The sequence below is a fragment of the Podarcis muralis genome, chromosome 9 (assembly GCF_964188315.1).
Source record: "Podarcis muralis chromosome 9, rPodMur119.hap1.1, whole genome shotgun sequence".
NCBI lineage: Eukaryota > Metazoa > Chordata > Lepidosauria > Squamata > Lacertidae > Podarcis > Podarcis muralis.
In genome coordinates, this window is record NC_135663.1 from 16,604,270 (window position 1) to 16,616,614 (window position 12,345).

General features: G+C 44.4%; 1 protein-coding gene across 1 annotated transcript in view; it reads right to left on the minus strand.

Moving 5' to 3' along the window:
* Nucleotides 1-12,345, minus strand: part of SNCA (synuclein alpha) — a 44,912-nt gene that overhangs the window by 15,711 nt on the left and 16,856 nt on the right. The window contains exons 3-4 of the mRNA XM_028744775.2: nucleotides 10,464-10,505; nucleotides 9,036-9,181 (exon numbers count right to left, since the gene is read on the minus strand). Coding sequence (XP_028600608.1) covers nucleotides 9,036-9,181; nucleotides 10,464-10,505 — 188 coding nt within the window. The remainder of the gene's footprint in view (nucleotides 1-9,035; nucleotides 9,182-10,463; nucleotides 10,506-12,345) is intronic.

The following is a 12,345-nucleotide window of genomic DNA, read 5'->3' on the forward strand; positions in this document are numbered from 1 at the left end:
GAGAGAAGTGGTCTTTATAGCACGCAAAGCCCAATAATTACTTATCTGGGTTTGTCACTAAGTAGGAAGAGCGTATCAAGTTGTTTAGGTTTCTGTGCAACCTTGCTATTATCTCTTTCAGTGGGACGCCTGGATAAAAAAGAAGTCTCTCTCTCTCTCTCTCTCTCTCTCTCTCTCTGTGTGTGTGTGTGTGTGTGTGTGTGTGTGTCTGTGTGAAATTAACTTGTGTGTGGTTTAAGAAAAGCGAGTTGCATTTCCTGCTTTACTTGACAACCTTTTTCTTAAAACCAGTTTTCTGATAGTGAACCAAATAAAAACCTAATAAATGCTTTGGTTCCATTTCCTCAGTGTTTCCACCGATCTGGCAGCAACACTTTTCCCTCCCAGAAACTGAAGGGCCAGCGCTTAGTTCATTGGCCAAGAAGCTATGCCTTAATATACCAGATATGAAATGAAGTCTTGATAATAAACAGTACAATGCAGCATTCAGAACTCTGGGCATTCCTCTGCAACAGGAACACAGCAATACACCCTGAATGGACAAAGAGGGCATTTGAAATGAACCCTCCAGTGGCCTTTTGTTACTCTTTTGTTGTGTAATTTTGTAAGGGGGAAAATATTGGCTATTTGCGGCATTCCGCTGCGTAGGATGTAGGACTTCATTTATTCACTGATGTCTTGTTTCATTCTGGCGGCGTCTGGTAAATTAGTGGTTTAATAACCCCAATGGCGGGGGAGACCTTATTTTTCAGGAAACATGGTGCTTTTTGAGACTACAAGGAGAGCTTTGCTGGGTCAGGCCAATGGCTCATCTGGTCCAATCAACTGTTCTGACCTTGAGGAGGACCTGAATGCAAGAGTGCTCTCCCTTCCTGAGGTTTCCAGCAACTTTTGGAACAGAAAGTGCTTCCTTATGCAGAGTCTATCTGGTTCACTTCATACCCCAAATGGAGATTGACCACCAAGGTCTTTCCCATAACAACTCCATGAAATCCTTTTAAATGCAGACACTAGAGATTAAAGGTAGGAGCTTACTTCATGAGGGTAAAGGTAAAGGTAAAGATAAAGGACCCCTGGATGGCTAAGTCCAGTCAAACATGACTATGGGGTTGCTGCGCTCATCTCGCTTTCAGGCTGAGGGAGCCAGCGTTTGTCCACAGATAGCTTTCCAGGTCATGTGGCCAGCAGGACTAAACTGCTTCTGGCACAACAGAACACTGTGATGAAAACCAGAGCGCACGGAAACGCCATTTACCTTCCCACCTATTTATCTAGTTGCACTGGTGTGCTTTCGAACTGCTAGGTTGGCAGGAGCTGGGACAGAGCAACGGGAGCTCACTCCATCACAGGATTCGAACTGCCAACCTTCTGACTGGCAAGCTGAGAAAGAGTGACAGGCCAAGATCATCCAGTGAGTTGCATAACCAAGTGAGGATTAGAACCCGAATCTCCTTGGTCACAGCCAGACACCCTAATTATTATACTACAACTACTCCTAGTGGGGTGTATTCCTCAGTTACACAGAAAGCTGCCTTATACCATTGTCAGACCACTGGACCACCTACCTCAGAATTGTCTAGCAAGGGTAGTCAATGCAGTGTCCTCCGGAGGTTGTACAACTCACATCACACCACATTTATATACCAAAACAACCCAAAACTTCCAAGCTGGTTATAGGATGGGTCAACACCTTCCATAACATCTGGGGCACCAGATGCAGATCCTGTCTTTCTCTAGATTGTACTGCACTCCAATTCCTGTCATCCTGTCCATAGTGGCTGGGAAGGATGGGAACTGGAGTCAAACAACATCCAGAAGGACACAGGTTCCCCAAATCTGAATCACTCCAAATTCCTCTTGGATGTGTGAAAACACATATCTAGTTCTTTGAATCTTGGCCCTCATACTGTGCACTTTTTCAATTTATATGAAGACATTTTCATTCATCGACCAACCTTTGTGCCACAGAGAAGCGCAAAAAATTCTCACGAGGAAGGAACATCTTTCCCATGCTAGAAAATTGCCGGCATAGCTTTTAAAATAAAATTAAAACCTCATCATTTGAACATGATGTCTGTGTGAAATCATTGTGGAAAATACGGGAAAACACAGCACAGCACATTTCCACAGAAAGTGACCTTAGATTCCTATAAATCAGTGTCTTCTATTCTCTGTGGAAACTAAAAAAGAGGAAGATTTGGTGATTCTTGATTTTTCTTTTCCCTTTTCTTGTTAACTGCATTGAATCAGCTCTGACTCAGGGTCAAACTACACATTACATTAAATGCATAGTGTGCAGGACCACATCAGGATCAAATCATATAGGGAAGGGGAGCTTTGATTCCAACAAAAATTACTCCGCATGCAACACTTAGCCTTTGAAAGATGACCCCTTAAGTGTAACTTGACCCTCAGGAGTGACTATTAGAAAGACACACTTGGCCACTTATCTATGGTCCTCCAGATTTTGTTGGACTCCTCTTCCCATCAGCCACAGCGTGCATGATCAATGGCCAGGAATGATAGGAGGTGTAGTCCAACAATATATAAGTGGGTCACAAGTTCCCTGTCACTGCTCTACCCATATATATTTAACATTACTAACAGTAAGTAGCTTATAGTTGGACATGAATAATACTTTTTACATGAATTTTAAACACACTCACCAGTTCCTGAGCAACCTAGCTAATTGTACAATAAGATGCACATTTTAATGGCATTTTACACCAAGATAAAAATACTTCCAAAATGACACATTATGAAAATTGACTTCCTGACTTTGCCTTGTTTTGGTAATCCCATTCTCCTGAGTCTACTTCATGGGCTTTGTTTCATGGCGAATGGCATTTCTATGATGGATCCAGCCCAACAATTTAACAAAACAATAGCCAAGATCAAAGAAAAGAGGAAGGAAGAAAAGAGACAACCCAGAGATGAGAGACATTTTGAAAAGATATTTCCAAGACCTACACCTAAAGACATGTCTGCCACAGTGTTTAAGAAACTGGAAAGCTTAAGGCGACCCGAAACAGCTTAATACAATTCGCCTGTCCTTGTCTGAATTATGTTTGGAGTCTGAAGGAGTAGGGAGAGATGATAGCAAACTAGATACTGAAACGCAGCAATTGCTAATGGTCTGAACATGGAAAATTGGAAGTCAGCCATGGACAACACAGTTACGTCAACTATTCTTCTGTGCAGGAAATAAAACACTCTCCGAAGAGACTCCAGAATATCGTTGCCAGGCTGCTCTTGCCACCTCCCAATGACTTTAAGCCTCAAAGAGCCCCAGTGAAATGAAAATACAAGCTACAAACATGTGGACCCTGCAAGGTGTGTGTTGACAGGTCCTCTTGTAACACAAAGCACACAATTCCCCATGGAAACAGACTGGGAAATGTCGAAGCGAGAACCTACAGAACATAGCTGTGGAAAACTTCTCAATCTTAATATACTAGATATCAAATTGCAAAAAAAGGACAACTGTTTTACGGATCATGTGCTGCATATATTTTTTTAAAAAATAAATAAACACATAATAGTTTTCCCAAGTAGTGTGTGATCTGAAAACGAGAGGGCACTATTCTTTTGACTTCCCTGCTGCCCTCTCCCCTGATCCGACTCTCGTGGTCTTTACTGCAGTGTAGGTCATCCTCCCCTCGTTTAGAGTTCTCTCTGCAGTTCACCATCAGTTCTCACTCAATCTCAGAGAGCAAGTCAAGAGCCTGAAAAATTAAGCACCCCCCCCCCATCTTTGCAGAGAACTCCAGCAACTCAGAAAGCTCGTCTCATAGCTTGTGTAGGAGGTGGAAAGAAAAAGTGCTAAATATGCATTCAATCCTGTGAATGCTCTTCACACAACATGCCCTAAAAATATATGCTAATTTACTGAATAACATGCTGTACACAGCTTAAAGAAAGGGTGTCTATCCAGGCCTTGGTTTATGTGCAGCCCAGCTCTTTAGGGTTACTGTACTCTGGTCACATCCGCACCAAACATACAAAGCACATAGTTTGCCCCAAAGTATCCTGGGAGCTGTAGTTTGTTAAACATGATGGGAGTTGCAACCCAATAAGGGCTAAACTACAGTTACCAGGATTCTTTGGTGGGGAGATTGGTGGGGGGAGCCATCCACTTTGAAGTAGATATGACCTCTCTGCTTCTCCATGGTTCAGCTTGTGGGCCGCCATTTTGAAAATGCTAATAGCTTGAGGGCTGAGCCCGCTGTGGTTCTGAATCAGGAAGCAGGTTCTTCCTTTCTCCAGCAGAAGCCAACCTCTATCAAAGCACGCGGAGTGAAAGGGTGCATGAGCAGATTATCTAGATGCAGGGTCACAGTCCTTTGGTGGGAATCTCTAGAGAGTGAGTCAAGCCCCGCGCTTCTTGAATCCAGGCAGCCGTTTTCCTTTTTCTTTTGTGGTTTCCATCCACATATGGGACTTCAGGATTAATTGGTATCCCCCAGTTATTTCCCCATAGACACTTGCAAAGGCGCTGAGTTTGAAAGCACTGGTGGTTGAGAAATGCTGGATTGCAATGGGCAAAGGAAGACAGGTCACCAGACAGAATGATGCCAAGTGTCTGCCAGGTGAGTCACCCTGCCTACCTGTCAGGCCTGGCGAGGGTGGAATCCGGACTGTCGGTCATATCCACTTCCCCACCTGCGGATAATACAACACTGAAAGGCTGTTCCTGCTTCTAGGATGGGGCTTATTCTAGGTAGGACTTATTTTTCTTTGCCAGCCTTCTGTGGAAACAGGAATATCGCATGAAAGGACCCAGGATCCTCTTGCAGCCTAATGTGCCAGCAGCTATGCCTGGGGACTAAACAGACTCTGAGAGAATAATAATAATAATAATAATAATAATAATAATAATAATAATAATAATAATAATTAATTTATTTATACCCCACCCATCTGGCTGAGTTTCCCCCGCCACTCTGGGCGGCTTCCAATCAAGTGTTAAAAACTATACAGCATTAAATATTAAAAACTTCCCCAAACAGGGCTGCCTTCAGATGTCTTTTAAAGAGAAGATAGCTGCTTATTTCCTTCACATCTGAAGGGAGGGTGTTCCACAGGGCGGGCGCCACTACTGAGAAGGCCCTCTGACTGGTTCCCTGTAACCTCACTTCTCGCAATGTGGGAACCGTCAGAAGGCCCTCGGTGCTGGATCTCAGTGTCCGGGCTGAACGATGGGGGTGGAGACGCTACTTCAGGTATACAACCACTGATCAAGCTGAAGAACACACTTGAGCCTCCACAATTGTAAACCTAGCACTTTGAAGTATTACTGGGTGTGGCAATCATCATCATCATCATCATCCTTCTACTTCCATCTATTGAATGTCAGGACAAGTGTCTCACAGCTGAATCACCTTTCCAGGGACTGCCCTTTTAAAGCTGTTTGGAGTGGGGTGTGGGAGACGAACAAAATCTTCTCAAAGTCTGGAAATAATCCTTCTCTAACTCTGTAATAAATCCTTCTCGTGCTTTTTAAACTCCCTTCACCTCTTTCCCCTAAGGCAGACGTTCTGTGTATATATTAGAAGCTGATCTAATCTCTTTTAAAATTATACCTCGAGAGCTCTGGACAATGAAAATACTGTCCACTGGGATCTAGCAAACGACCAAATAATTAAGCTATTGTGACATGTGAGTGCAAAAGCTGTTAGAGGCAGATGCATTTATCTTGCATTGTTGACTCACCTCATGAATTCATCCCGATGTGGGTTGCACAAGTATTTAATGGAAGATTGGTATAATCCTTAAATAAGTTGTGCTTTAAATGATAATGAATCAATGTTTCGAGGGGGAATCAGTTGCATTTAAGATTGATTTTATCAGTGATGGGACTAAAGCAACATACCTTCTCTACCTTTCCTGACTCCCCAGTTTGTACTTGTCTACACATACTGTATTTTTCACCCCATAGGACGCACTTTTCCCCCTCCAAAAATGAAGGGGAAATGTGTGTGCGTCCTATGAAGCGAATGCAGGCTTTCGCTGAAGCCTGGAGAGTGAGAGGGGTCGGTGCGCACCGATGCCTCTAGCTCTCCAGGCTTCAGGAAGCTATCCGCAAGCCTTGCAAGCCCGGCGGGAGTTCCCGTGGGCTCACAAGGCTTGCGGGCAGCAGCCTGCAGCCCGAAGCACGGGGCGCCCTCCGGAGGGCGCCCCGTGCTTCGGGCAGGTGTCCGCAAGGCTTGGGGCTGCAGCCGCGGCTGGGGGGGAATATTTTTTTTTAATTCATTTCCCCCCCAAAAAACGAGGTGCGTCCTATGGGCCGGTGTGCTCTATAGGACGAAAAATACGGTAGATGTTGGAGATAATATACAGATATATTGTATCTAAGCACATAATTATTCAGACACCCCCGCAAGGCTGAGCAGTATTACAATTCTCATATTGCTGATGAGGGGGTGGGAGGAATAAGAGACAATAATGATTTGAAGCCATCTTGCCATTTCAGAACAGGAGCAAGCCCTGAGTGGGAACTTCCCAGACTACAGCTCTCTCTCTCAAACATTGTTTGTGTCTACAAAGTGCCCTCATGGCTACTGTATTAACCTATTTCTTTGCATTTTTTTATTTTTTTCTTCTGCTTGCACATTTCACACTTTATGTTAATATCTTGCTCGATGAAGATCTCTGGAGAACTCAGTAGTTTGCCATACTTTTATGACAGAACTTTGCACTCTTTCCAGCAACAACCTCCAGAAACAATCCACCCACCAACTTGTGGGATGCAGCTGTTAGATGTTGAAAAGAACTCTGATTTCCAAGTTGCCAATAGTTTGGAATGTTGCTGTTCAGTATCTTCATATTGTAAGGTAAACACAATTTTCAGCCCAATTTTCTTTATTAGCACGTCAGCTTGTTTAAGGATTTGGCTTAAACCCAACAACCTTCAGAATGGCTCTCAATAGCAGAATCTAAATACAATAAATCACAGCCAAAAACAACAACAACAACAAAATAGCCAGGATAAGATCAGATCAGAAGAGCCAAAAAATGATATAGTAGCACAATTAATTTAGCTGTCCCAAAACCTGCCTCAAAAGGGCTAATTTTGATCAATAGTCATGCAAACTTCTTTGCTGAAGACATACTGGAAAGTCAGGGAGAAATCCACGTTTTCTAAGTAGAGGGAATTTTTTTAAATGTTCCCTTTTCCTTTTAATTGGGGGAGCCCACCCTACAGGAGAGAGCTCCAGTGAGGGTTGACCACAAGAGTGAGGCCAAAATGAGGGAGCAATTCACAAACACACACTGTTGTCTTCCTATTTCTTTGCTATACCAACACAAGTATTTTTTCTGAGAGCCATGCAGATAGAATGAATAAAAACGACCTTCCTGATTCCAACATAATTTCAAGTATTACTTGTGTGAAAGATGCACAAGTAATAAAAAATACAGAGAGAGGCTTTCTTCTTAACCACGATCCACCAGGTTCCCTTGTGGTTTATAGTTTGTTCATTGTAAATGTTGGAAAATGGCATTAGAAAAAAGCTTAAACCAAATGCACAGTAAAACACAGTTTCTTTTATCAATAATAATAATAAAGTGGAGAAGAATTGCAAAAAAAAGGCCACTACAATATCTCTGGAGAGAAGTTACTTACAACAAGGCTTTTATAGAAGACAAGAAACTGAAAATGGAGTTTAACATTCTCAGAGCAGCTTAACAATCCATCTCTCTTCCCAGTGAAGTCTGAGCCCTGTGGCTCTGTGAGAGGAACAGGGAGTCTCCTAACTACTTTCAGCACCCTTAACAACTAGGATTGTTTGGCAAAAGCCATGGTTGTTTACAGTGGTACAGTCCTGCTTTAAATGCCTCGTGGGTCATCTTCAGGAGAAGAAAGCCACTTCCGCCCTACAGAGGAAGTGGGGTTGTGGGCTTCATGGCCCCACCATGTGCGCGGTGGCTGGAGCCCAGCCTTGTGCGATTGGGAGATTCCCGGCCGTGTCACACCCTGGCCAGCCAATTGGCTGGCTCTGGGGGCGTGGCCTGCCCTATTTAAGGCAGGACGCGGCCAGCAGTAAACCCTACACAAATCCAGAGTAAAGACGCTAAGACCGTTGGAAAGCGCCTTGCACGCCTCTCTCTGCCAAGCTGCTGTCAAAAGTATTGCTCTGCTTTCCTTTGAACCACATCAGCAAGGCTGAGAAAAGCATCTTGTGGTCTGGGCAGTCCAGGACCTCCATACACACTGCCACGGCTTGCACCCCTGGGGTGGCCACTTTGGTGCTGTTAACTCAGCAAAAACAATGCGAGAGGCTGCCATCACGAGTTATCGGTCTTTGCAGCCACAGCAGGCTCTGTGATTCCCCAGCAGTTTGACTTTGGCCCCAGAGGCACACTCCATTGTCTCTCAAGACAGACAGATGCCAACAACAACCAATGTATAGTGCTTATGGGGTCTAAGACTGGGGACACTTTGTTTTAAATCCACACTCAGAAACGACACTCACCTCCGAGTGTGGGTTAGCCAGTCGCTATATTGGTCTCACAGAGACCAATGTGAAGATAAAACTAGGGCAGAGGGACAGAGAAGGCGTGTGTGTTGCCTTGATCTGCTTTAAGGGTGAGATATAAAAGCGTGAAATATTAAACAAACATGTGGTTGGCTATCATAGCGCTGCGCATTGTGCTGACTTAGAGTATATTGTGGGGTGAGGTAATGCTTAACACAGTTCTTTGAAGTGAGGGGCAGGGCAACACATAATAGAGTGGTATCCCACCATATGTCCAGCAGTTACCTGGACATAACAACAAAAACAGGTAGCAAAGAAAAATGGGATGGGGGGGGGGGAGAGCTTAAGTTGTAGACCATCTTAAAACAGGGCTGTGGACTCCAAATCCCATCAACCCCAGTCAGTGTTGTCAGTGGTCAAGTATTATGGGATCGGTAGCCCAATGACATCTGGAAGGCCACAGGTTCCCCTGCTTCTGCATTTAAAAGGCATAAAAATACCACAGAAAAATATCAGCATTAAATCCATCACTCTCAGATTTATAGTAGGTAAACTAACCTGTTTGGCCAACTGGTCCTTCTTGACAAAGCCAGTGGCAGCGGCAATATTTCCGGCACCTTCCACTGTCTTATGTGCCACGGCTGTGACGCCAGTCACTACAGCTCCTCCCACATTTGACACTCCCTCTTTAGTTTTCTCTGCCACTGTGGAAAAGGCAAAAGGCAAATCCCCTCAGGTTTCGGTTTTGCAGCTCTCGACATCGTATGAAAGCAAGTTGGCTCTGCATGAGTCTCCCTTCAGGAAGGTTTCTCCACAAGACTTCATGGTGTGTTGGACTTTCCCCCAGCACCACACGCTGTGGCAGCTGCTAGTCGAGACCTGCTGGCCTGAACACAACCCTACCTTTCCTTGGGTTGCAGAATCAGTGACAGAGCATGTAACTTTGCATGTGGAACCTCTGGGGATAGGAGAGCCCATAAATTTTGGGTTTCTCTTGGTTTCTCATTTTTCCAGGTTTGCTCTTCATCACTTTTCCAAACAGGTTTGGGATTTATGTTAGACTTAGTGGGTTCGTGGGGGGCAGAAAAAGGAAGAAAACGTTCCTTTGCAGAAGGAGAAATCCTTGCAGTGAAGGAGCATTTTGCTTAGTGCTCCATTGAATACAACCCTATTTCTTTTAAATAACTGCTTTGGGGGGGGGGGATACATGAGCAAATATGTTATGCATGTTATATTTTAGCCTTCTCTGGATGGCAAAGATTTGCAGTCCTCCTATCATTGTCCCGGGACTTTATGCTTTGCGGGGCAGGAGAAGGAAGAGTACACAAGATCAGCTACTAGCCCGCTTAACGTTTCCCCATGCATGGAGCTGGGCACTAAAGGGGGGTGGGTGGGCAGGGAAGAATGCAGGATTTCTTTTTTATGTCCACCTGAAAATTCATCAGCATTTTAGTGCAAATTTCTCCTAAGAAACGCATATGCAACTTTGCCTAATGTACACAATTTTGCAAAGCAATTTTTCTCTACATTCTTTGCATCTTATTTTCACTAAAATGTGCATTTTTAGATACGCTTTATCCTAGCATGTGCATTTTTAATATACATTACTGAGCATTGCAAAATGCAGAGAAGTGTGAATTGTTGTGTTTCAGTTCATGTATTGTTTTGGAAAGCGCCCGTTAGGTGGGCTCGCCTTTAAATATGAACTGAATTGAATTTCTTCCTCATCCCAATAGGCCAGGGAAATTGTTCCAGGGGAAATGCAGCCATTGACAGAGAAAAGCTTCTCTGCCTGTGCTAAAGTTATAGCTGTGGGCACATTTGTTCCCCAGCAAGACTGAGTTGTGTGCTTTCCAGCATGCTTGATTTTATCCCACACCTACTTGCCTCCATGAATCAGAGCCTACTCAGAAATAAAGGTCTCTTGAAGGGATAGGTGGGAGGTTTAGCATGGATTTAGAAACAGAGATGCAGTGATGGGCTTACCTGTTGTAACCCCATGAACAACTCCGTCCCTGGTCTTCGAACCTGTTTTTTAAAATATATATTAAAAAGGAGAAGAATTAATAAGCAGCGGGGCTCAGTAAAACAGTTTTTAGTAAACATGCAGGCAGAGAATCACAGTTTTTTATATGCACCCCACTTCCCCAAGGAATAGCAAGCTCGGAGGGCAACTTTTTTTACAGAGCCAGTTTTCTTGTGAAAACTTGTAATAGTTTTCTGTATTTGTTGAGCCAAAGATAATAGAATCATAGAGTTGGAAGGGACCATGAGGGTCATTTAGTCCAACCCCCTGCGAAGCAGGAATCTTTTTGCCTAATGTGGGGCTCGGATCCACGACCCTGAGATTTAAGAGTCTCATACTCTACTGACTTAGCTAGGTGGATGCATGGTGGTTTGTATCCACATTTACTTGGGAGCAAGTCCTATTTGACTCAATGAGACTGACTTCTAAGTCAAAATTTATTGGACTGCACTGCCGCTCCCCCAAAGCCCAACGGCAACCCCCCACAATCCACCCACAGAGACTGCTTCTTCTGTTTGCATGTAAACAAAGCAAGTCCCTCAAAACCAATTTCAACAAAACTGGAAAACGGTTTTCTTTGGTTCTCACTCAGACCAGAAGGGTGTGGCCTGCACTCCACGCTGACATTAACAAACCAATGAACAACAACCATAGTAACTGGTGGCCAATCACTAAACAGGATATGTGCATATGTGCTGTGCCCTGCCCCAAGTGGTGAGAAGTTTCAGCTTACGCCATCCTTTGGAGGAAAGAGAGTACTTCACACACACCTTGCATTAGCTTCTCCCCTTACTGTTTGCTTTGGAGATCACCCTCTCAAAGCTCTGATGGCCAACACTCAAGAGAAATCGCTATACAGTCATACTTCGGGTTACAGCTGCTTCAGGTTGCATTTTTTCAGGTTGCAGACTGCCAAAACCCGGAAGTACCGGAATGGGTTACTTCCATGCACAGAAGCGCTAAATTGTGCTTTGCATGCGCAGAAGTTCTAAATCCTGCTTTGCACATGCGCAGAAGCACCGAATCGCAACCCGTGCGTGCGCAGACGTGCAGACGCAGGTTGCGAACACTTTGGGTTCCCGCATGGATCACGTTCGCAACCCGAGCGTCCACTGTATATGTATCAAGCATTCAGCTCCCATTGAGAAAACAACAACCACTCACAACTTTGCCATTAAACAAGCAATCTTCCTAGAAAAGGAATGGCTGATGGCCAGATATAACAGTTTCATGCAACTGTAATGATAATATAATGTTAGGTTGCTTTCAGATGCAGGGGGCTTAAGATTGCAAGTAGGTCTTTCAGATGTCAGAAAGAGGTTGGCAACAGGATCGTGGTTGTTGTTTTCAACTGACTTGATTTGCAACAGAAAGGGTAATTGGGTTAAATTGGGGAAGGAGGGAATGGAAGCTGGCATTTTGATGCCAACAACACCATGCACATGCTGTGAAAAACCTGTATGCATGAGCTCCACTGCCCCCACAACACCTGTCTGGAAGCATCCTTAGAACTCAATTTCATACTCAGGATGCTATCAATACCTGAAGTCTGCTTATAGTGCCGTAAAGTAGGGCTGTTTGCAGTTCTGTGATCTGGAAAAGACTGGGAGAGTGTGGGCTAGCAAGAGAGAAAGGAACATGGTATTTCATGCCCTGAGCTGTCATTTTGCACAAAGAGGATAACTTCTGTTTTGCAGATTCAAGACTCACTCTCAGTGGAGTAGCGTGGTGGGTGCAGGGGGGGCCTGCCGCACCGGGCACAACCTCTGGGGTTAGGGCAAATCCACGGGTTAGGGGGCGCAAATCCACAGGTTAGGGGGCGCAAATCCATGGGTTAGGGGG